Source organism: Diachasmimorpha longicaudata, chromosome 5 (assembly GCF_034640455.1).
Source record: "Diachasmimorpha longicaudata isolate KC_UGA_2023 chromosome 5, iyDiaLong2, whole genome shotgun sequence".
NCBI classification, from domain to species: domain Eukaryota; kingdom Metazoa; phylum Arthropoda; class Insecta; order Hymenoptera; family Braconidae; genus Diachasmimorpha; species Diachasmimorpha longicaudata.
In genome coordinates this window covers 2,375,334-2,396,103 of record NC_087229.1, presented here as the reverse complement: position 1 = coordinate 2,396,103, position 20,770 = coordinate 2,375,334, and the positions used below count along the sequence as shown (strand labels likewise).

The 20,770-nt window shown below is 36.0% G+C and overlaps 1 protein-coding gene and 1 long non-coding RNA gene across 16 annotated transcripts in view; one reads left to right on the top strand and one right to left on the bottom strand.

Moving 5' to 3' along the window:
- The window catches only part of LOC135162887 (xin actin-binding repeat-containing protein 2-like), a 59,280-nt gene that overhangs the window by 24,221 nt on the left and 14,289 nt on the right, over positions 1-20,770 (top strand). For 6 of the 14 annotated variants that reach the window (XM_064121815.1, XM_064121818.1, XM_064121814.1 and 3 more), the window contains exons 2-16: positions 117-1,701; positions 8,528-8,713; positions 9,956-10,063; positions 11,402-11,491; positions 12,030-12,116; positions 12,277-12,372; positions 13,431-13,514; positions 14,147-14,242; positions 14,388-14,622; positions 16,177-16,248; positions 16,495-16,657; positions 17,095-17,207; positions 18,046-18,215; positions 18,339-18,552; positions 19,328-19,449. In XM_064121815.1, coding sequence (XP_063977885.1) covers positions 142-1,701; positions 8,528-8,713; positions 9,956-10,063; positions 11,402-11,491; positions 12,030-12,116; positions 12,277-12,372; positions 13,431-13,514; positions 14,147-14,242; positions 14,388-14,622; positions 16,177-16,248; positions 16,495-16,657; positions 17,095-17,207; positions 18,046-18,215; positions 18,339-18,552; positions 19,328-19,449 — 3,396 coding nt within the window. In that variant the 5' untranslated portion in view covers positions 117-141. The remainder of the gene's footprint in view (positions 1-116; positions 1,702-8,527; positions 8,714-9,955; positions 10,064-11,401; positions 11,492-12,029; positions 12,117-12,276; positions 12,373-13,430; positions 13,515-14,146; positions 14,243-14,387; positions 14,623-16,176; positions 16,249-16,494; positions 16,658-17,094; positions 17,208-18,045; positions 18,216-18,338; positions 18,553-19,327; positions 19,450-20,770) is intronic. The other 8 variants (XM_064121817.1, XM_064121816.1, XM_064121820.1 and 5 more) reach the window with 8 other exon arrangements.
- On the bottom strand, positions 2,941-5,440 carry LOC135162892 (uncharacterized). 2 transcript variants are annotated; one of them, XR_010299033.1, is made up of 3 exons: positions 4,535-5,440; positions 3,779-4,058; positions 2,941-3,310 (listed from the first exon to the last, which is right to left on the bottom strand). It is a non-coding gene; the product is annotated as an uncharacterized LOC135162892 (long non-coding RNA). The 2 variants fall into 2 exon arrangements; XR_010299034.1 differs by having other exon boundaries at positions 3,779-3,919.

Here is a 20,770-nt window from a genome sequence, read left to right as displayed (position 1 = left end):
AAACTTTAACAAAATCCCATAAAAATGAATACGAATAAATATTCCTATATACAATGTATTTGAACATGTAACAATATCCAAAAAAATAATAAATCACTCTTGTTTTCTGTTCCTAGATTTTCACTAACATCACACCCAGCAATGGCTGAGTTGCTCTCCAAGAAATCATCAAATGCAGTAAGTACAAAAAGCGATGTATGCAGTGTCAAATCTAACAATGGTTTGATCGATCTCGATATAACCCCAAGTAACAATCAGCTATTAAACCTGTGTGACGACGAGGACGATTTAATACTAACGAACAACACGAAGAACGAGTTAACCCCTGAGGACAAGAGTCTCCAAGAGCTTATCGAGAGTGAATTGGCCCTTAGAATATGCTCAGAGTCTTCCAGTGAAGTTGACATGCTGGCACCTGAAGAAGATCACCATCAGCCTTCGATCTCAATAAAAAAAATCGTTATTGAGCCACGCCAGGACTTACTGGACATCAACACCGAATTCATAGGTGCGGAAATTAATCATTACAATACCGTGGAGGATCCCTACACTTACAGAAACGGTCATACTAGCCCGGTTATCAAAGAATCGCCATCACCAGAGCCAAACGAACCTGTAGAACTGATCAATGATGATTTGAATCAGGTATTTGCTGGTGATATTCGAGGAGCAACGATAAAATCGAGTGGCAGTGCTACAGAATCACTTCTAGACCTCGAGAATGAGGAAACAGTTCAGAATTCCCAAACAGATATGCCAACAACTGTTGATTCATTTGATGCTGCACCTCAGTCCGTTGACGATAGCGCTCAGGACTTTGACTTCACATTTGGACAAATTCAACCGTACGAGCTGGAATCTGAAGTTGATAATGGAGAGCCACATCATGCTGATGCTGAAGATGATGGACTTGATCTAGTGAAGTTTGTTGCTGATGGTTATCAGCCAGATGAACGGAAGAAGAGTGCGAGGGACATGTGGATGGATGAAGTCGATCGGGTGGATCAGGTTCGACAAATCACTGATAATTTTCCCATTCATGACAATACAGAAGTGACGTATGAAGATTTGGCGTATTGTATTCCATCTGTGTTTGATGGAATTGCTGTTGAAAAAGAACACGAGGCTGATGATCTCGACGTAAAATATGAAGAAGATGTGAGCAAGCATGGAAATATTGTTGAATTCGAGACTGAGTTGATGGAACCTGGTGAATTACTGGGGAAATCATCGGGTATTTTGAAGGATGCTAGCGTTTTTGGACCTTTAATGATAGGAGAGAGGGATATCATCATGGCGAATGATCAGTTCATTGATAAGGAACGTAAAGAGATCGTTAAAGAACAAAATGTCGAATTATGTGAGAATAATTATGTTGATGAGAAAAATGACGTGGTTGAAGAGGTAGGAATGGTCCAACAACAATTACCGAATGATATTATTGAGCCTTCAAAACAGTTTAATGAAGAGATCCTCTGTAGAACCACAGCAGAACCAATTTTGCTGGAAGAACGAAAGGAAAAATGCGAAATTATTGAGGAAGATAAAGTGTTGGCTAAAGGCGAAGACTTGGCAGAGACTGACGAAGCTAATAATCCAACTAAAAATGATAGTGTGCGTGAGCAATGCTTGAGTTCACCCTCGGTGGCTCCCCTAGCAACTCCAGACGACGAGAGCAGCGATTTGTCTAACTCGTGTGATGTAAGTGTTGTTTTACTCGTTTTTTTTACCTTTATGCTAACATCAATTTCGTAACTGTGTCGCATGTATGGCGATTATTGTGGGAGAGTAAACTGGTGCCTTTCCAATTTACCGATCCCAGTTGTCTAATTGTAACGCTTTATTGTTGTCATAGAGCGGAAATCATGAACAGATCATTTCGATGAATGATTAACTCGTGCACATCGTAAACACTTGCAAGAGATTAACTGAGATTTCAAAAATTATATTACAAATTTCTGGGACCTGGGATAATAATTTTTCTATGTGAATATGTCTAAGGTTTCAATAGGAGGGGTCATTCGGGGAAAAAATACTTATGCATTCTTCTAATTCCGGAAATTATAAAGAATTTCAAGACTGATAATCGAAACTTTTCTCTCAAGTAGACACTTTAGATGATAGAAAAAATTTGTTTGGGTCATCGCCGTTTAGATTTAGCCGAAGAAAGATTCTATCAGGTGGAAATATATTTATATTTTCTAACAGATCGATTATATTTTGAACAGCAATTTTTTTTCGCTTAGTGTATGAAGCTGGAAGATGTTCAAGGAGTTTTTCGAGAATTCCAGAGAATTCCGAGGGTCTCCAAAAATTTTGAGGGTATCCCACCAATTTTTAAATCTTGCAAGGGAATTCTATAAATTTATTTCAAAATGGAAAAAAATACATGTTTAAAGAATTTACAGAAATTATAGATAATTCGAAAGTATTCACCGTTTTTCTTGAAATTTCGAGACGATTCGATGTTCTAGAGAAAAATATTTCGTAAAAATTAGGGAACTTGCAGTTCGCTCACCCATTGCGGAATCGACTGAGAAATTTGTCTTTTTTTTCATCTTAGTATTATAATTATTCACAGACGATTCAGGTCAAAATTACGGAACGTTCCGGAAAAATTCCGTGACAGTTCTGTAAATCGTCTACAACCTGATTTCACTTTGGAATTCCGGAAAAGCTGCGTCATTTTAATCGAACATTTTTCTCCATGTAGAATTCAGAACATTTATTTAAAAAATCGATGAAATCCAAAGACTTCCCAGGAACTTGAAGATGGAACGAAAATCTATGGACAAATTCACGCATAATTACAGCTGTATAAACGATACAGCCGTCCTCAATGTTTTTTTAAAATATCTCAGAAATTTCGTTACCCCTATTTTATCCATTTTCATTATTTTCCTGTGTAAATAAAAAAACCAGAAAATTTATTATCGTAAATTGTGGACACCTTTGAATGAGGATTAGGTTGAAAATTCCGGTTTAATAGAGTCAATGCCCGTAATAGCTGCGCCTCCACTCTCCACGCTCGCGTATATTACGTACATTTTCACCGCATACTGACAAAACAAGTATTCCAGTATATACGGATTGTACCCAATCGTAGCGTAACGCCGAGGAGAATCAACCAATCCCCCCCCACTTATATTACAAAGTTATCCGATCTTCACCATCCGGCTGTGGGTCTCTTTACTCGTGCCACGGTTTGAGGAGCACGGAGTTTCCTGAACCCGTTTGCTACAAGTCTCGGACACCTTTAATCGCCTCAAGGCCGAGTCGAGCGTCGGCGTTGACGGTGGGTGAGGGCAAACTGTAAGGCAATTCAGTGTGTAACATTTAACGTTAGTAGGCCCAATGCGTCAATCCAGTTGCTCTTTTAAATGATCTTAATCGATTATATTAAAGTGATATTCTGTGAACCACTTGAGGAGAGATTGAGAATCCTAGGAATGTTTTTTTTGTGAAGGGGACGGGAGAGGATGGCCAGTGAATTATTATTGGGTCAATTGTGGAACATTGTGAGATTATTTCACCGAGGATGGTACATCTTTCGCCGCTTTCATCGACCTCTTTGATGGTTTCAAGTTATAACGGATGCACTTCAATTTGAAAACAATTACGATCTAATCGATCGGTGAAAGCAAGTGATTAGGAATTGAGGCCCTTCTCGGTTTGGGACACATAGCAGCCGGGTGTGGTGAAAAGGGTGTGATTTTAGGGGTTTGAATATCCAGCTAGAATAGCTAGAATAATAAATGAATGTGGTGGGATCACTCACCGGTGTTAGATAAAAACAAGTTTTTTTTATCTCTGCAACGGTCTGCCGGTAGTCTTCTAGATGTGAGCACCTTCCAGACACTTGACCTTGACTCGTTCAGTGATAAAACACAACACTAGTTCACCAGAGAATATCCAAGTACTGTTCTATTTTGAAGTTTATGGTATTTGACAATGATTTTATTATTTTAGGTTGTTCTTGTGCAAAGTATTTACTCGACACTTTTTGTTTGAATTTTTAATGGAATTGGAATTGTTTAATTTAATTGGAAGTGCTTTAGCTACAAAATGATCACTTTCTTTTTGATAATGTCCGTTTTGAAGTTGAAATTTTTTAATTTGGACAACTTTTCACGGATTAGAATTTTTTTCGAATCAAGGGCTCGATAAATTTCAAATAACAATTGTTCGGGTTAGAAACGGCCCCCAATTATGATTTTAGAGTAATCAAAATGATAATTTTGGGTAAAATATAATAGCGAAACTGAGGAATGTTAATTTTTTCTTCAATTATTCACCATTTTGTTATTCTCTAATTATCAAATTTCATAACTAGAGACGAATTGGAATTTATAGTATGGATTTATGATGAATAATTATAATTAATTATAATAAGTAATAATCACTCATCATAATTCGCAATAGTTTTAATTATTATATGTAATTGATAATTATTTTGATACTTTATGTGTGATTTATCCTATCTAGGAAATCAAGACATACTAAATTCAGTCAGCAACTCAAAATAGATGGTAACCTTATGCATAGAGCTTGGATATCCTCGACCACAAGACATTTTCATAGTCGTTTGACATCAACACTCCACTAGAAACTTCATTGCACTCCTTTCTGCAAACACTATCACGAGAAAAAAACGAAAATATCCCATTCAATCGATTCACACTACAAAAGTTCTTCTCCCGGCACAAAATTATCGCGCGATGAGTTCACCAAGTCATTTGTTTTATTTTACTTCGCTGAACCTTGTGAGAGTGTAGGCTCTCCACATGCTTATATTATTGTGTGGAATTTGAGCCTCCGTACCACTCTCTCAACTAAATAGTGGTCCTCTGAGTTCATTGTCCCAAGTGAAAATCCCAATACCATACTTCAGCATACCTAACACTCACGGAGAAGCATTCTTAACGATCTCCTTACTTCAATGTTGTCTTTCACCCCGAAGTCGATCACTTCTTGTCGTTCTGCCTCGTATTGTGGACAAAGATCGTTCAAACGCTATTTCTCATGTTATTACACACCACTCGAACTTCTGATGCGACTAATTCACGAAATGGCGAAAATTCTGACAAAATGGAAGATGTCGTCGGCTTTGGAAAATACTTAGTGCTTCGTGGATGGGGTCGCGTTATTGCAATTATTAATTGACAAAAATATTCTCTTCCCAGTGAAGCAAATTATTAGTGTTAATTGTTTTGTTGAGTTCAGTTTTATAGAAGAAAACATGTGGTTCTCGGAAAGCTCTTATTTTTTTTACTGTATGAATGGGAGATGAAAAAAGTCATGGCTCAATGTCCTACTAGAAACAATAAGGGTGTCTTTTTATGAAACTTGAATAAGTTATAGATAAGTCAAATTAATTAGACGATTTTTTGTTATCACTTGTTATGGGGGTTTAGGCAGTGGATTCTCCTTATGTGCGCTATTGGATTATGGACTTACTATGGGATTTACTAAATAATATTAAACGATTCGGCTATTAACTTTAATTCTTTATTATCGCACGCAAAAGGTATATCTTTCTCCTATGATGTCTCCAGAGGAACTAACCCTCAGTGACCAGTGTTTTCACACTCTGGACCCATTCAACAAAAGGTGCTTGTTCACTCATTTCTTTCTTTTCCTTCTCTGTTTCTGTTTATTAAAACTATTCTAAACATTCTGCCAGTGTTCTGAGAAAATCTATGGAATACTGACGTGGACTAAACAGAGCTATGCGTAGACGGTTAATTTTTGTCCACGCATACCATGCACCCTCAATATGCGCTATTGAAAAAATGGTCGAATTTTGGAAAATTGATTTTTCTTTTCCTTCACCTTTTTAGAAAATGCAAAAAAAGCTGTTTTGTATTTTTTATGGATTTTCACGTGTAATTAAGTTCATTGAATTCGAAGCAATACATTTTTTATTGAATTGATGGTTTTTCATGGGGGTAGTTCATCTCCGAAATTTCAATTGCTACCTTAATCATTTTCTATAATCAATTTGAGTCTACATATTCTGCTTCTACGTGCAATTGAAGGAATTCCGGCCAATCTCAGAGGGCAGTTTCACCCCCTAGACCCGCATATGGGTTGATAGAGAAAAATACGCTTCCGTTAGTTGATTTGAGTCCTCTATAACACATTCAAGTGTCATCAAAATTAGAGGTGAACACCTACTTATTCAACTAAAAAATCGTAATCGAGATAAGTTGACTCATCTCTGACTCCAATTTTTGAGCAATGCTCCAAATCTAAGGAAGGTAGCGGAATTTTTGTCATGACATTTGTTGTGGAATGAAATTCGCTCCACAAAAAAGTTCATAATAAAAATGTTCTTATCTGCCTTAGACTTCGAGATATTCATCAAAACTGGTTAATAATCGAAAGTGACATCCCATTTTTTCACTTCGCTGTTGGATTGTTAGTGTTCCTTGACAGCCAAATTATTACCAAAAATACTTTGCCTCATACAAATTTTGATGAAAAGTGGAGATACATTTTTTCACTTTTAATACCACAAGAGTTTCAAAATTATCGAGCATTTCCGGATACATTGTTTGCCAACAAATGAAGCAGTCAATTTTCCTGAAATACTTGATGCCTTTATTCGTTTGTGAGGAACCTCCAGGGAAATGCCAGATAATTTTGATGCTCCTGTGGTATTCGAGGGATTATTTTTCCGGCCCAACTGGCGACCAATAGAATTGCACCGTCAGACAAAACTCACAGTTAAGAAATAAAAATTGTCGCGGGGTCAATTAGGCTGGACCATGTTTGTTTTTTTTTATATACCAACTACCAGAGGGAATGATTAAATGATGATCAGTATAATCCCATGCTGGTTGTACCACGTGATGTCTCATGGTGCACTTCCATTGGTCGATATTTGGGCCAGACAAATAATCACAGAAATTTTCAAATATTCGTAGTTATGTCCATCGGTTTAAGCTGCCACCAGAGTATTGCCCTACGATCCGTTAAAAACATCAACAATTTCATGGCGGACCGGATTCGATTTCGTTAACCGTTACTCACGCGTGGCATCACCACAGAAAAAAAAATATCATATTTTCAGTCCCTCCAAGTCATTACCGACGGTAGTTTCGTATTTATCCTCCAGCGAGGGCCTTCAGTTGAAGAATAATCGACACGAGTTATCATTAAAGTGGTGACCTTTGGAGTAACGTTATTGTTCTGTGGAAGAAAGGGTAGAGTTATTATTCTTTACGGTTCCTGAACTGCCGGATGTGTGGCCCAATGCTGTCTTCTTTCCTTTTATTCCCCCCATTTTCGCAATGATGGATGAAACAGAGCATTCTAGAAGTGTAGGTATTTCATTTATTGTTGTAAGACCAAATTTATTTCAATGAATAGAGGAAAAAAAACCGAATGGCTAACAAGATCGTACAATTTCTTTGTTCTGCAGAACTACCTTTTGTTTTAATGTCCTCGCGTGTGGGACAGGTATTTTCGTGTCTTCATTCAAGGCTATGTAGTGCCTACCATTTTGTCCTTTCAAATTTGAGATGCAATTCTTTTTATTCGGTGTTTTTTTATCTGATAACAATTAAAACAATGGCGATTGAAAATTCAGATTATTTTACAATCAGTTAATTATAATTTTCTGTAGTTAACTGAATAATTTTCTGAAATTATCTAGCGGAGTTGGTTTGATATCTGTCATGGTCCTATAGGAGTATTTACAGTAGTTCGACCCTTTTACTAAATTCTATGATTATCCAAAACTACACAAAATTTGTAGAGAACTATCACATTTGGAATCAAAACATTTTTCGGCTTTCCAAAAAAAGAGGTGAAAAATCAGAACTTAACATAATGTTGTATGGGAAATTCAACATTTCCGTTATAGTCAGAGATTAAAATCTGAATTTTTAATCACTAGACGTAGAACATCAAGGAATTTTTTCACACTTTGGAAAAGATAATCCACGGGCTGGGAAACAAGTTCTGTTATTTGTTTATAAGAACGAAATATTAATACTGACTGCGTATGATTTTTTTTCAGAATTTCAGCTGAATTTAGTCAAATTTGGTTAAAGTTAGCAACTAAAAATATTTAAAAGCAGGGTATCCGGTCGGCAAAATAAGAGCATAACAGTAAATCGATAATCAGTTAATAAGTGGATTATATAAAATAGGAAAATTGTTATATTAGTATTTAAATAGAAAATTTTCGTTAGTGAAGACCATCGTGCGGAAAATATCTCAAATATTTTTGCGTATTATTGGAGTTTTCTAATTATCACTTCGATTCAATATTCAAAGTCTATACAAAATACCGATTAGAAAATACTATGAACATGTAAGGACTCTAAACCGCTTGAACATGCGTTAATTTTCATAGCAATATTGGAATGTATTGATTAGGATTTTCAATATTTTTCACAATAAAAAATGCTAGAAGAAACTCGTCTCAATAACCACATCCTGGGAGGACAGTAGGATAATTTATACCCAATAAACATTTTATGACTGACTTGTATTAACCAAATTTTATTGCGTCCAGAGCGAAAACCATGAAGAGGTGATAACAACCAGCACAGTAACCTCGTCCACCTCCAAGACCATCACGAAGACCAAAAAGAAGAAGATTGAGGGGAGTAGCAACGATGTATCGCAAATCAGCACTCCAAAAACCAAGAAAACTAAAAAGAGCAAGAAGAGTGACCTTGAGAAGGAGAATATCTCAGTGGTAAGTAAATAAAACAACAATAAACTTTTATGTTTTAATCAATAAAGATTGTGCATGGTGGTATTGCTAATTTATTGTGAAACTGTTGTTGTTGTTGCTAGAAGCTAGTGAGTTGATTGATTCGTCGTTTCATTTGTGATTAAGCATAGATAAAATTCCGGCGATTCTATGATTGAGTGAGCAAAATTGATTGATGGATTTCGTTAATTATCGTTTGTTTCAGTAGTACTGCCGATTTGTCAATGAAAATTACTTATAGCTTATTGAATAGAGGCTATTCCATTAGAAACATTCTCAACCCCTTTTCTGGTCTGCTTGCACTACTTATATAAATATTTTTCTATATTTGTCGGAAAGTATTTACGGCCTTGTCAAGGAGAAAGAAAAAAAGGCCAAGAAGTTGATGATTTTCTGTAAATACCTTTTTTGAAGTTTTAAAAATGCGACATACAAAATGTCCGATAGCTTAAGAAAGTTGTAGTAATAAAAATAATTTCTAAATTTACCACGTATGTATAAACTTGAATGAGACAGCAGTAATTTCATCTTTCTTCCTATATTACCGATGCCCAGGCAATATTGCAACAATGTTTATAATTCCCCTAGGCTATCTGAGATTTATTGCGATGTTTTTTGATACATCGAAGACTGTATTTACCAAAAGCTATCTCGACTTTTTTTAATTTTCTCTCTGATGACGCCATAAATACCTTAAATTCAAATTCGGGTGAATTACGTGTGATGAATGAATTACACACAACATCAGTAAAACGCTGTTTTGCGGTCAGAATGGGAAAAAAAATATTGAGGCCGGATGTGCGTGCGATACATGGAGAGAAAAATCCAGGAGAAATTACCGTACCATTTGGTAATGGTGTTGTGGTTTGGCCGTTTGGGGGAAAATTACTGTACCATTTAGTAAAAATTGTCGGCTGCTTGGTAAAAATTACGTGACCATTTGAAAAAAATTACCTAACAGTTGGTCAATATTTGTCGAACAGCTATTTGTATAACTGTTACTGGGTAGTTCACAAATTTTACTAAGAGGCACGGTAATTTGCTGCGAACTAACAATATACAACATGATTACCCAACGATACGGTAATTTCTACTGGATTTTTAGCTTCCTGTGGTTGGTAGAACGGCCCATATCATTAGACATTGGGGAAGTCCAGAGAAAAATTTTGTTCTCACTCTTTCTCTTCGATAACACTATTATTAGCAGCATGTTTTGCCACTTAGAACGTTAATGCCGAAGAAAAAAGCATGCACAGTATTCATCGCGTTCAACCACAGACGGAAGAACTCTCGGATGAGGACGATCTGTCCAACGTCAACGTCAAGTCCCTGGTGAGTATCGTCATCTGCTCGCCATTCTCAAACTCAGCTTTCAGATGTAAAAAAATTCTCCTTCTGCTCACGCTAATCTGATCCAACACTGGCAACTTTTACTAATCAATTTTTCATTGCCATGTTGAAAAGTAGTGATACGTGGGAGGAAAAGATGGCAAATATTCAGTACATGTCTATTCGGAAAAACAATCGTTTTACATTCATTAAAAAAATTGTATTTAGCTCGTGGGATTATATCACTTGCCTTTGGTTCGTCTGACAGTCTTCCCACGAACGAAAAACTACTTTTTCGGTAGATCGCGTGTAAAGTAACATTTACGTACAGCGAGACAAAAATTATTAAAAAATTAGGTGTCTGTTCCGTAATCTGCCAGTCAAAACAGTATTCAGTAAAAATTACGGAGGAGTTACGCACTTTTTCGGTGACCCTTCGAGAAAAAGTCCAGAATGTTCAGTGAAAAAATGCGGATCTGTTCCGTAAGTTTGAATTTTTAAGGAATTTTTCTCTCCGTGTGCGTTTCACCTGCGCAAAACTCCAATTCTAACACATCTTGGGATTATTTATTTTCGGCTCATCCCGTAAACCTTCCACAAGTCCAATAGTAGATTCCAGGTTGAGTGCTGAGGGACTTTTCCGCAGTGATTTTCACGTTTTCAATTTTGAGGAAGGGCCAATGCCAATCCCGGGATGAGGAAAAGTGAAGATCAGTACGGAAATAGTATATTTCAGGACGAGTGCCATAGGGATTTTCGCTCGCATGTCACGCCAGGGAAAATATTCATATCACTAGTCATGAATGATATTTTTCTATAGTGAATTTTCCTTTTACGAGTTCGGGGAAGGGTTAATGCCGATCCCCAGACGAGAAAAAGTGAATATCAGTATGGAAAAACACTTTCCTGCAATCGTATCGATATACACTATTCAGCACTCACATTGGAGTATCGATCAAATGCACTTTACTACTATCGAGTTGAATATAGACCTCAGAGACGGTAAGATGTTTAGGCTTTGCAACATTCCTCATAAATAGTCTCATTTTTTTTCTCCACAACTATATTTCAAGTACAATAAACAATCGTAAAATGCATGAAGTTGAATGTGTTGGCTTTTTATTTATTGAAAGGACCGGCTTTAAACTTCAGAAGATAAATTAAATAATTCGATTCGGGCCAAAATTTGCAGCCAAGTGCTGCTGAATACAATGACAATTTCCCAGCTAAACTTTACCCACTAAATTCTTCAGCATGCAATTATTTCACCGATGCATTTCCGTCTTTGTTTTATCCTTCTGATGTTGGATGATCTAAAAAATTTGTAATTGCATGACACAGACACAGTGTTATGTATCAGAGACGAGTAGGAACGAGAATGAGAAGTCGAGCAAGGAAGTAATCGAGACCGGAGTGTCCATCAAACAGTTGGTAAGTGGCGTACAGTATGGTTTGTTAGTTAGAGCATGTATGAGATCTTTTCAACGGTTTTTACACGTCTGTGCCATGAAAAACGGAATGCGCCTGACATTCTCAGTAAAAAAAAACACCAAGAAAGCTTGATATAGATCGGTTGTGATTTATGACTTTTTTGCAACTAGAAATAAGAAATAATCTATCATTTTCATCAGTACGTACAAAATTTCTTCATTTCTTCTTGGAGATGAGAATGAATACGGAAATGAAACTAACATTCTTATTTGCTTTGTCCTTGAATTAATTAGAGCAAAAAGAATAATCCAAAAAATGATGGAAATTGATTAATTGAATGATTTATACATAATAACACAGAATAATAAATTAATTCATATGATTGAGCCCACATTCTCATTACATAGTGCGAAGGCTTACAGATTATATCCACCATGAACGTCACTGATAAGAGCACTGGTTATACCAGTTTTAAGATAATCCATCAATTTGCTTAAGCATCACTTGTCACTAACACTAGATTCATGTTGCCTAACAGTGCCGAAGCTTTGGTGACATATCGAACGCAAACGACGTGGATTACGCTACACCAGGGCATGGAAAATCGAATATGGAGACCCAAGAGGTACGTTACTCTTCCTCGAACAATTATTTACGCTTTTATTGATCTCAGTAATTAATTTAATTATAATAATTTATATTTATACATTGAATCAAATGCTTTTATCGCTAATAACGCATTATTCAGTGATTGATGATTAATATTTTCTGGATGGCATGAACAGAAAGCAAAGTCAATGGATGACCTAAGGGTCTACGACAGGGCGAGGAAATTTACTAGAGATGCGTCGGTCTTTGCTAGAGTCTCTGTCTCAGCTCTTGTAAGTACAGTTAGGTAGGGACATCTGAGAGTTTGATTAAAATTCGAAGGACATTTGAATCTTGCTATTTCATTGGAAAGTCAGCCAACTGATGGGCAAAAACAATAAATTTATCAGGAGTTATTGATAATACCGATTAAGGAGTTATTGACAATATCTTCTCTGTGAATTTCTGAGAAAGACTGGATCCGATGGACATGAAAATATACCATTTTAAGGCTTTGTCATTATCCCATAACTCACAAATTTTTATAGTCGTGTGTCCATTTTTCAAAAGTTTGGGTAAAATTGTTGGAATGTCGCAAAAGTTTAATGAGAAAGTGGAAAACTCCTTCCACGTCGATGAAACTTCATGAGCCATTGAATAATCATCAAACGGGAAAATGGTGTATTTGTAAAAAGTCGAATAATGAGACGATCTCGGCAGAACGTTTAATGAATTATTGAGCTCGAAGTAATTTGAAATGAAAAATATTTCAATCAGTTGGTTATGAATTTAACGGGGTGTCCGTCTGTTCTCTTGTATAAGGTGATAAACAAGAAGCTGCTTAAAGGATAAAGTACAATAAAGTACTGAGGTTCGAAAGAAAGACCTATTAGAAGCATCTGATTCAATTAGAACTAATTCTTAACAAAACTGACATCTTGACTCAAGATGTAGTTTTTTTTCTCTGGCACTCATTTCAAAGTTATGAATGATCAGTTTTAAACAACTTCCCAATTGTCACCCTCAGAAATTGTTAGTTAATGAACTGAAGTGTTACCTGACTTAGTGGGATACTGACGTAACGATAATGTTCAAATATTTTTCGATGACTTGTCAACCTCTCAGAGTGTCACATTTGTCTGTGAACATAACGTATTTATTCTCTGGTAAATAGTCCAGTTCAAGCTCTTGCTTTATTTCTGGATAAAAGAGAAAAAATTGCTGAGTTGACAGACAAAAGTTGTAGCGCAGGTCGCGTTTATGCTTACATCGGTTAATTTGATTACTAAAATTGCATTCCGCTCTTCTGTTTGTTTGAACAAAAAAAAACTACTGACTATTAAAACAATAGAGAGCGTCCTACTGTAGCTTGGCAAATTTAACGAGAAGAATTGAGCAGGAATCGAGCTCACGTCCGAGGTTCCTTGGAATCCAGGTAAGGTACCAAGGAAAATAACAGAATTATTATCATCACGTGGTGATGGGTTTTATTATTATTTTTTCTCACCTTGCAGCCTTTTTTGTCACGATTAGCAATCTCACCAGGAAGTTCCTTCGCCTACGGTCTGTCATCGCTTCTCAATTCACTCATCTATTGAATTTACAATGCACTTATTTTAATAAAAACAAGAGGACTCAATGCGATGGGCAGAACAATTTTTTCATTTCGTTCTTTTTTGGTGAAGAGATGAAATCCAACCTATTTTTTGTTGATAAGAAATTTGACTGATTACACGCTATTTATACACCTGAATGAACATTTTGAATTCATTCAAGTCTCAATTAGCCCCTTTCCCTGCCATTCAGATAATTTGTTACTTAGAATGTGGAAAATACCAAGTCCGAAAAGATTTGAATCCTTCGTATTTATAAAATGCTATTTTGCCCAGCACTGGAATCAAACATATTATTCAGTGCATGTACGTACATGAATAGCTTTTCTCTATGTATATATTTCTATGTATATTTATATATTTTCAACTGAATTATAAGAATAATTCCTCGATTATGTCCCTAATTCTCCTTCGAGATCCATCAAATGATCTGAATCTCAATTTATTTTTTCAGAAATCAAGTTTCAACAAATTCGATGCACTCACTAAGAAAAACGTCCTCCATGTTCGCTCCGTGGATGCTTCAAAAGTCCATCAACAATTAAACTCTGTAAGTATGAATACATCTTATAGTCCTCGAAAATTGGACATAACGTAATTCCGTAATCATCTTCCCATTGCGTCACGCTTTGCTTCCTATATACCCATAAAAAAAAAGTTACTGTTTTAAACCTGCATCCTGATGGTGTTACCAGGTGGGCCAAAATGGCGATGCGAATCCCAACTGCCGCAGCTGTGGCAAGGTCGTATTCCAAATGGAACAGACGAAGGCCGAGGGACTTGTGTGGCACAAAAACTGTTTCCGATGTGTACAGTGCAGCAAGCAGCTGAATGTCGACAATTACGAGAGCAATGATTGTATCCTCTATTGCAAAGCGCACTTCAAGGAGCTGTTTCAACCGAAACCGGTTGAAGAATCAGATCAACCCGGTAAGAATGAATTTAACGAAGACCTAAGCTACTCTCCTACAATGAAATCGCACTACTGTTGATGATGGATAGTCACGAGGAATGTCTTTGTCATTCAAATAATAATGATTATCATTGTAACAAAATTGCGTTGCGGAGCCATTAAATTGGCCATTGCACTGAGGAGAAAAAATGAAAAAATATTTGTTTATATAGTGCCAAAGATAGATTTTTTAAGAAGAAATGAATTATTTTTCATTTTGATTGTATTTTGGGTATTTTACAATATCTTTTTTGAAAAATTTCTAGAAATTCATGAACATAAATGAAAGAAATCGAGTTTTTATTGATTGACGAAAATATTATTTTGATACTATTGGAAAAAATATCTCTTTAATTGGTACTCGTTATTTTTCTCAGTGGGCATTGCAACGAGTCCGCAGTTCTTTACATTAGCAAAGGTTTCATAATTAATATGGAACAGTCGAATTAACAATTTTAGTGTGACAAGGAAAGTTTAGGGAAACTGTTTGCATGAAATCAGTTCAAAAATTTGTAATTTGCGTGCTTTTATATACTTGATTTTATTGGGTCCGCGAGTCATCGAGTGCGGCACCACTGGTACCAAGGAAAACATGACCGATGGAAAGTTTCCCCGTTTATCAAAGTAAACTATGAAAAGCTTAATGAGAAAGTTCTGTCTCAAAATGTTTCGTTTATCGACGAATCTCCTTAAAAAATGTATATATGCAATTAAATTGCGAGAGATTAGTAACGTAGTAAACGTAGCACACAAGCAAAACCTTCCATCAGCCATGTTTTTTTAGCACCCCGAAGCCAACATTGCGAAGTTAAAAATTCCAATGGACGAAAGACAGAATGGGATGCAATGAATAAGGAGTCGTAAATGGTCGGAAAAGATGCGAATTTGGACCTTTCGCGTTTTAACCTTCACTTAAAGTCTAACAATTTAACAAATCGACGGCTAAAACTGAAGAGTGGCATTCGACGGGCTCCGCATCGGCTCGGAAAGTACGTCAGTAGTATCATGGCACTCAATTCAGTCGGTGCCATGAAGATATAAAAGAAGAGAAGTTTCAAATACAGAGAGAATATTTTTACAATTAAGGCAAGGCATTGGAGTAAAAGTACTTGGTGGAACCAATGTCCGAGTGCCTGTTAAAGTGATGTTGTCATCATTTTTTTATAATAATTCGATGGTCAACATAATAAGAAAACGAGCAACATTGAACGCGTTGTTTTGCAAGGAATGCGTCAAATGTTTTAGAATGTCATGGAACTTGAAAAAATGAGGTTTTAAACGAATGTTTTTTTTCACCGAACGGTTGGTTGAGAAGAATTATATAACCGGTCACTTGTACTTTTTAATATTTCACAGAACACATTCAAATTTTCTATTGAAAGATTTAACTACTTTGAGTCAACTGGAATATGACAAGAACGGATGTAGATCTTAAGATTAAGAATAAATCAAATTATTCTAATGATCTGATGATACAAAAAAATTACTTTCATTTCTTAAATTTCATTGACATTAATTGTAAAATTTCTCAGTGAGACCGAGAAAACCAGAGATGATCATACGTGAGAACCAGCCAAAAGAGTTACCACCCGATGTGGTCAGAGGTAAAGAAATCTGTGTTGAGTGGCGAAGTCTCGTCGATAAACATTAACACAATCAATTTTTCGTAGAAAAATAAAAATTATTAATATTTAAGGGTATGAGCAAGCTGTGCTGTTGACAAATATAATTGAAAACCAATAATTTTTACAGTGATTTTATTACCTTAACGTGCCGATAACAAGCTTCTTTGTGTGCATTGTTAACATCAATTACAATCAAAACTTTATTTTATGTTCATGATGTTTTAGCATCGGACAAGCCTGACCTTGGACTCGAGGAGCTGTCTTCGTTGAACGTTAAGTCACGCTTCCAAGTATTTGAGAAGTCTGATGCTGAAAAGAATGAGATTGAACGATCACCCTCACAGGTCGCTGTCAAAAGGTCACCGAGCATTCTCAGCAAGCTTGCCAAGTACGTATAATTAGAAATTACAGTAAAAAAATCAATCTCTACCAAGAAGATTATTTTCCAAATGAGTTTTACCCAGAAATTTTTTCGTAACAGATTGTGACCTACTTGAAGAATCTTTTAACAACCCATTTAAATTTCCTCCCATCATAGAAATTAAAGAATAATAATTCAACGCAACACCGGAATCATTTAAACGTAGTAAATAAAACTTGCGGATTAAGAAAACATTTATTGTTCAACAAAAGGCCAAAGAGAGAATCCGCGAGAGTTCTCGAATCTCACATTACGACAGAGGAAATGCGATTCTACTCCGGTGGTCAGCGAAATTTCGCAATCGAATACGAAAAATCGGAGTTTCGCACAATTGCTTTACTGGAATTTATTTTTTTCCCCTCGTTGATGTTCGTAACAAAAGTTAAGATTATGTTGCACCACAGATTCCAGGCAAAGGGAATGGACATTGGCGTGGCGGACGAGTCATTGAACGGTATACCATACGAAGAAACCAGTGAGAGTGAGGAGGAAGTGGATGAGGAAGAGGAAACTGAAGGTATCATATTTATCTATTTATTCTCAATTATTTATTTTCAATCAAACTTGTTTACATGTTCATTTTACATATTTTCACTACTTTACTCACTATAATGTTACAATGTAGAATTGAGACAAAATTAACACATTAAAATTGGTGAAACAGTCTTTTGAAATATTGAGAAAACCGAACTTTGAAGAAGTTCTTGTATCTCAAGAATTACTGGGCCAATCGAACTGAAACCGCGCACCAAAGTAAAGCTCAACCATTGCTGCTATGAGCAGACATAGAAGAACATTTTTCTCGGTTTATAACATTCTTGTTGGAATATTTGAAATCGAAAAAAATTATTTATTGCTTTGACCAAGTTTGCTTTGTATTAGAATATGTTAAGACATTTTATGGTTCTTCCCAGAAGTGAGTAAACGTTACGAAAAGTATTTACAGGACATAGAGTAAGGGACAAACCTATAAAAAATGAAGATAGAGAAGCAGAAATGAAGAGCCTTTGTTACATGGGTCCAGAGTGTGAAAACTCTTTAGTTTTAGTCAGTTGTTGCGGGGATTTCGTCAGAGTAACATATACTTTCTGCATTCGTACATATTAACATTGATTTGCAGAAAATATATATTTCTATTTCACTGTTTGGTTAGCGAAGGCGCCAATTCTAGATTGAAAAAACTGCAAATCGAAGAACGTATAAATCGCTCAAATGCAGGGCTTTCGCGTGGAAGGGAAAAAATTCCATTGCCAAGAGATCACTCTCACAATCAATCCCAATTATCAATACTTTTTCATTCTATTCTTTTGTACGTAATTTTCGTGTATTAATTAATTTTTTATTGTTTGCTGCAGAGTCGGAGATAGTAAAATCGAAGCGTACAACTCGTGAACGTCCAATGAGTTTTAGTAAGATGGACGATATGAAGAATCGATGGGAAGTTACAAGTCAGCAAGGAAGAAAGGAGTCGCAACGAGAGGCCCGTAAAGAGGAGATCGCTGGCATTCGATCAAGACTCTTCATGGTAAGAGACGTTCAACCCTTCATGGTCATTCATTTTTCTCTTCCATTTATTCGCTTTTATCTCTACGTTGAATACTATCTTTTACTTCTCGAGGCGATACTGAACGTTATGGCTTTCTTTTAGGGCAAACAGGGGAAGATGAAGGAGATGTATCAGCAGGCGGTTGCAACCAGCGAAAAGGTCACGAAGATCAACCCAGCTGAGGAGATTCAGAATTCCACCCATGCTAGATCGATTAAGGAACGATTTGAGAGAGGTGAACCTATTGTTGCTGATGAGGACGAGACAGACAACAAGCCGAAAGCAGAGAAACCAGATGAGGAGGTCATCGCTGCTGGTAATTTTTTTTTGTCGCTGAAAGAAAATCCTTTTTACCAGAGTTTTGGCGTAAAATGACCATTTTTCATAGTGGACTGATAGCTTTATCCCAATTTGAGATATCACATTTTCAAGAAAAACAATCGTTTGACAAATATATTTACTTGTCCTCAGGAAATCTACGTAAATATTTCTATAAGACATACGTATGCCCAGTAAATTTACTTCTGGTTAGTAATTACTTTGGGCACAAGAATTTTCTGCTTACTGTGATGGGCAAAATATTTAGTTCTAATATAAAACAATAAATATTGAGTCCTTTATACTTAAAATCAGTATTTTACAGAGAAAAAAATCCTCGTTATATTCCGAGAGATTCATTGAATACTGCTAAATACTCAAAACGAACACCTCGTTTTATCACTGCTGAATTACTGTTTTCCCACATGGAATAGCAAATTAATATGATGCAAATTGATAAAAATTTAATATCAAATGACAGCTCTTCAATTTTGTTAACTTTGATGATCCATGATGAACCTATAAAATTACAAACCAACTGCTTTCAGGGAATTGTCCCTTAAAAGTATATAATATGATGGAATGGTAATATTGTTTGCTACCATATTTTTGGCTATATTTATTTATCTCAGTAAAATTATGTCTTGCAACATTTTTTGGCAATATTTTGCAGTGTAATGTTACCGTATCATCTTTCGTACAATCCACGTCACTAGTGAGTTGACCGTGCTCATAGTCATTTCCCAAAAATGATCGCATTCATACTGTCACAGGTATCAGCAGGAAATCCCGCTCTCTATTTTTGGAATTGGACGCTACTGCAGCTAAGACTGGACGACCTGTGACGCCTGTCAATCCCAAAACTCCTACTGAGGCCCCAAGACGGGCGCGAGATGTGAGTTTCAATTTTTTTTTATAGCTACCAATTACGTTACACAGTAAAAGGAACATTCAGAGTACGAATCACATTGAAAATTTTTTTGTGAGCAATTGTTGCATTTTAGGATAGATTGCAAATCAGGCAGGAATTGGGTATGCTACTCCAAAGGAATTTATATTGTTTTGATAGGAACATATTGGATTTGTTTGCTTGTCAAAGATGTATTTTGAAGTATGTTAGGTCGGAATCTGGTTGCTATCAGTGTATTTATGCTGTGGCTTATCACATTATCATGAATGATTGTTCATGTACGGGACTTCCCATTTCTAGACTTTTCCTTCTAAACAATGATGAGCAGGTGCATTTATTTTCAAAGTATTGACTCTCACCAGGACTTAGGGTTCAGTGTGGAGATGTAGCTGATATGCACCTCACAACGGTCTCAATATTTGGGCCCGCTATAGTTTATAATTAGTCTGCCTATTTCAGGGTGACTCAATTTCATATTGAAGTACTTCCAGAGTGAGTCTAAAAATTATGAAGCGGGAATAAAGATTGCGCACTTTAATCTCTTTTTTTCTTCTATCGTTGGATAAATAACGTCTCAAAAAATCATGATTTTGACGCACATATTTACCAATAGCTCATGAAAACTGTGGTGAGTAATGAAATTGCTATCATGTATTTTGGAAACATGCACGAATCGATCAACTACGGATTCGGTTTCTCCAAAAATTATCAAACCTTGTCATTCGCCATTGAAAAGTGTCTCATAAGACCCCGTACAAATGCCACTTTTGATGATTTTCTTTCCACAAATTGGTACGGAAAATCGATTCAGGACTTCCGTGAGAAATTTCGAAATTACACGAAGAGTATTGTCTAAAAAATTCCACTCTCTCTCTCATTTCCTTCTGCTCCCATATACTTACTGTGGAAGTACCTTAAGATCCAGATGAAATTATTTGAAAATCAATATATAAACTTAAACTGCGATTACAGATCCCGACCAGAATACTTATTTGACAGTTACCAAATGCAATTATACCAACCTGCCTTTATTGTTTGCGTAAGCTGGTATTTATATTTGATTCTAATAAAATCATTATTTCACCAGTTTATTTGGTTTCGTGATTTGCGATCACACGATTCTTTCTAGTATAGTTCCAAGTCTCGTAATAAAGTTCTTTGGAGTTGCTATAACTTACTATTGATGTCCTGTAAAGGTTCTTACAATATCTATTTAACGTTACTGAAATCAGGATGAATACTTTCCCAAAATTTCAGGTAAAATTGAGTCGTTTATGTACTACATACTTGTCCATCCCTCTATGAA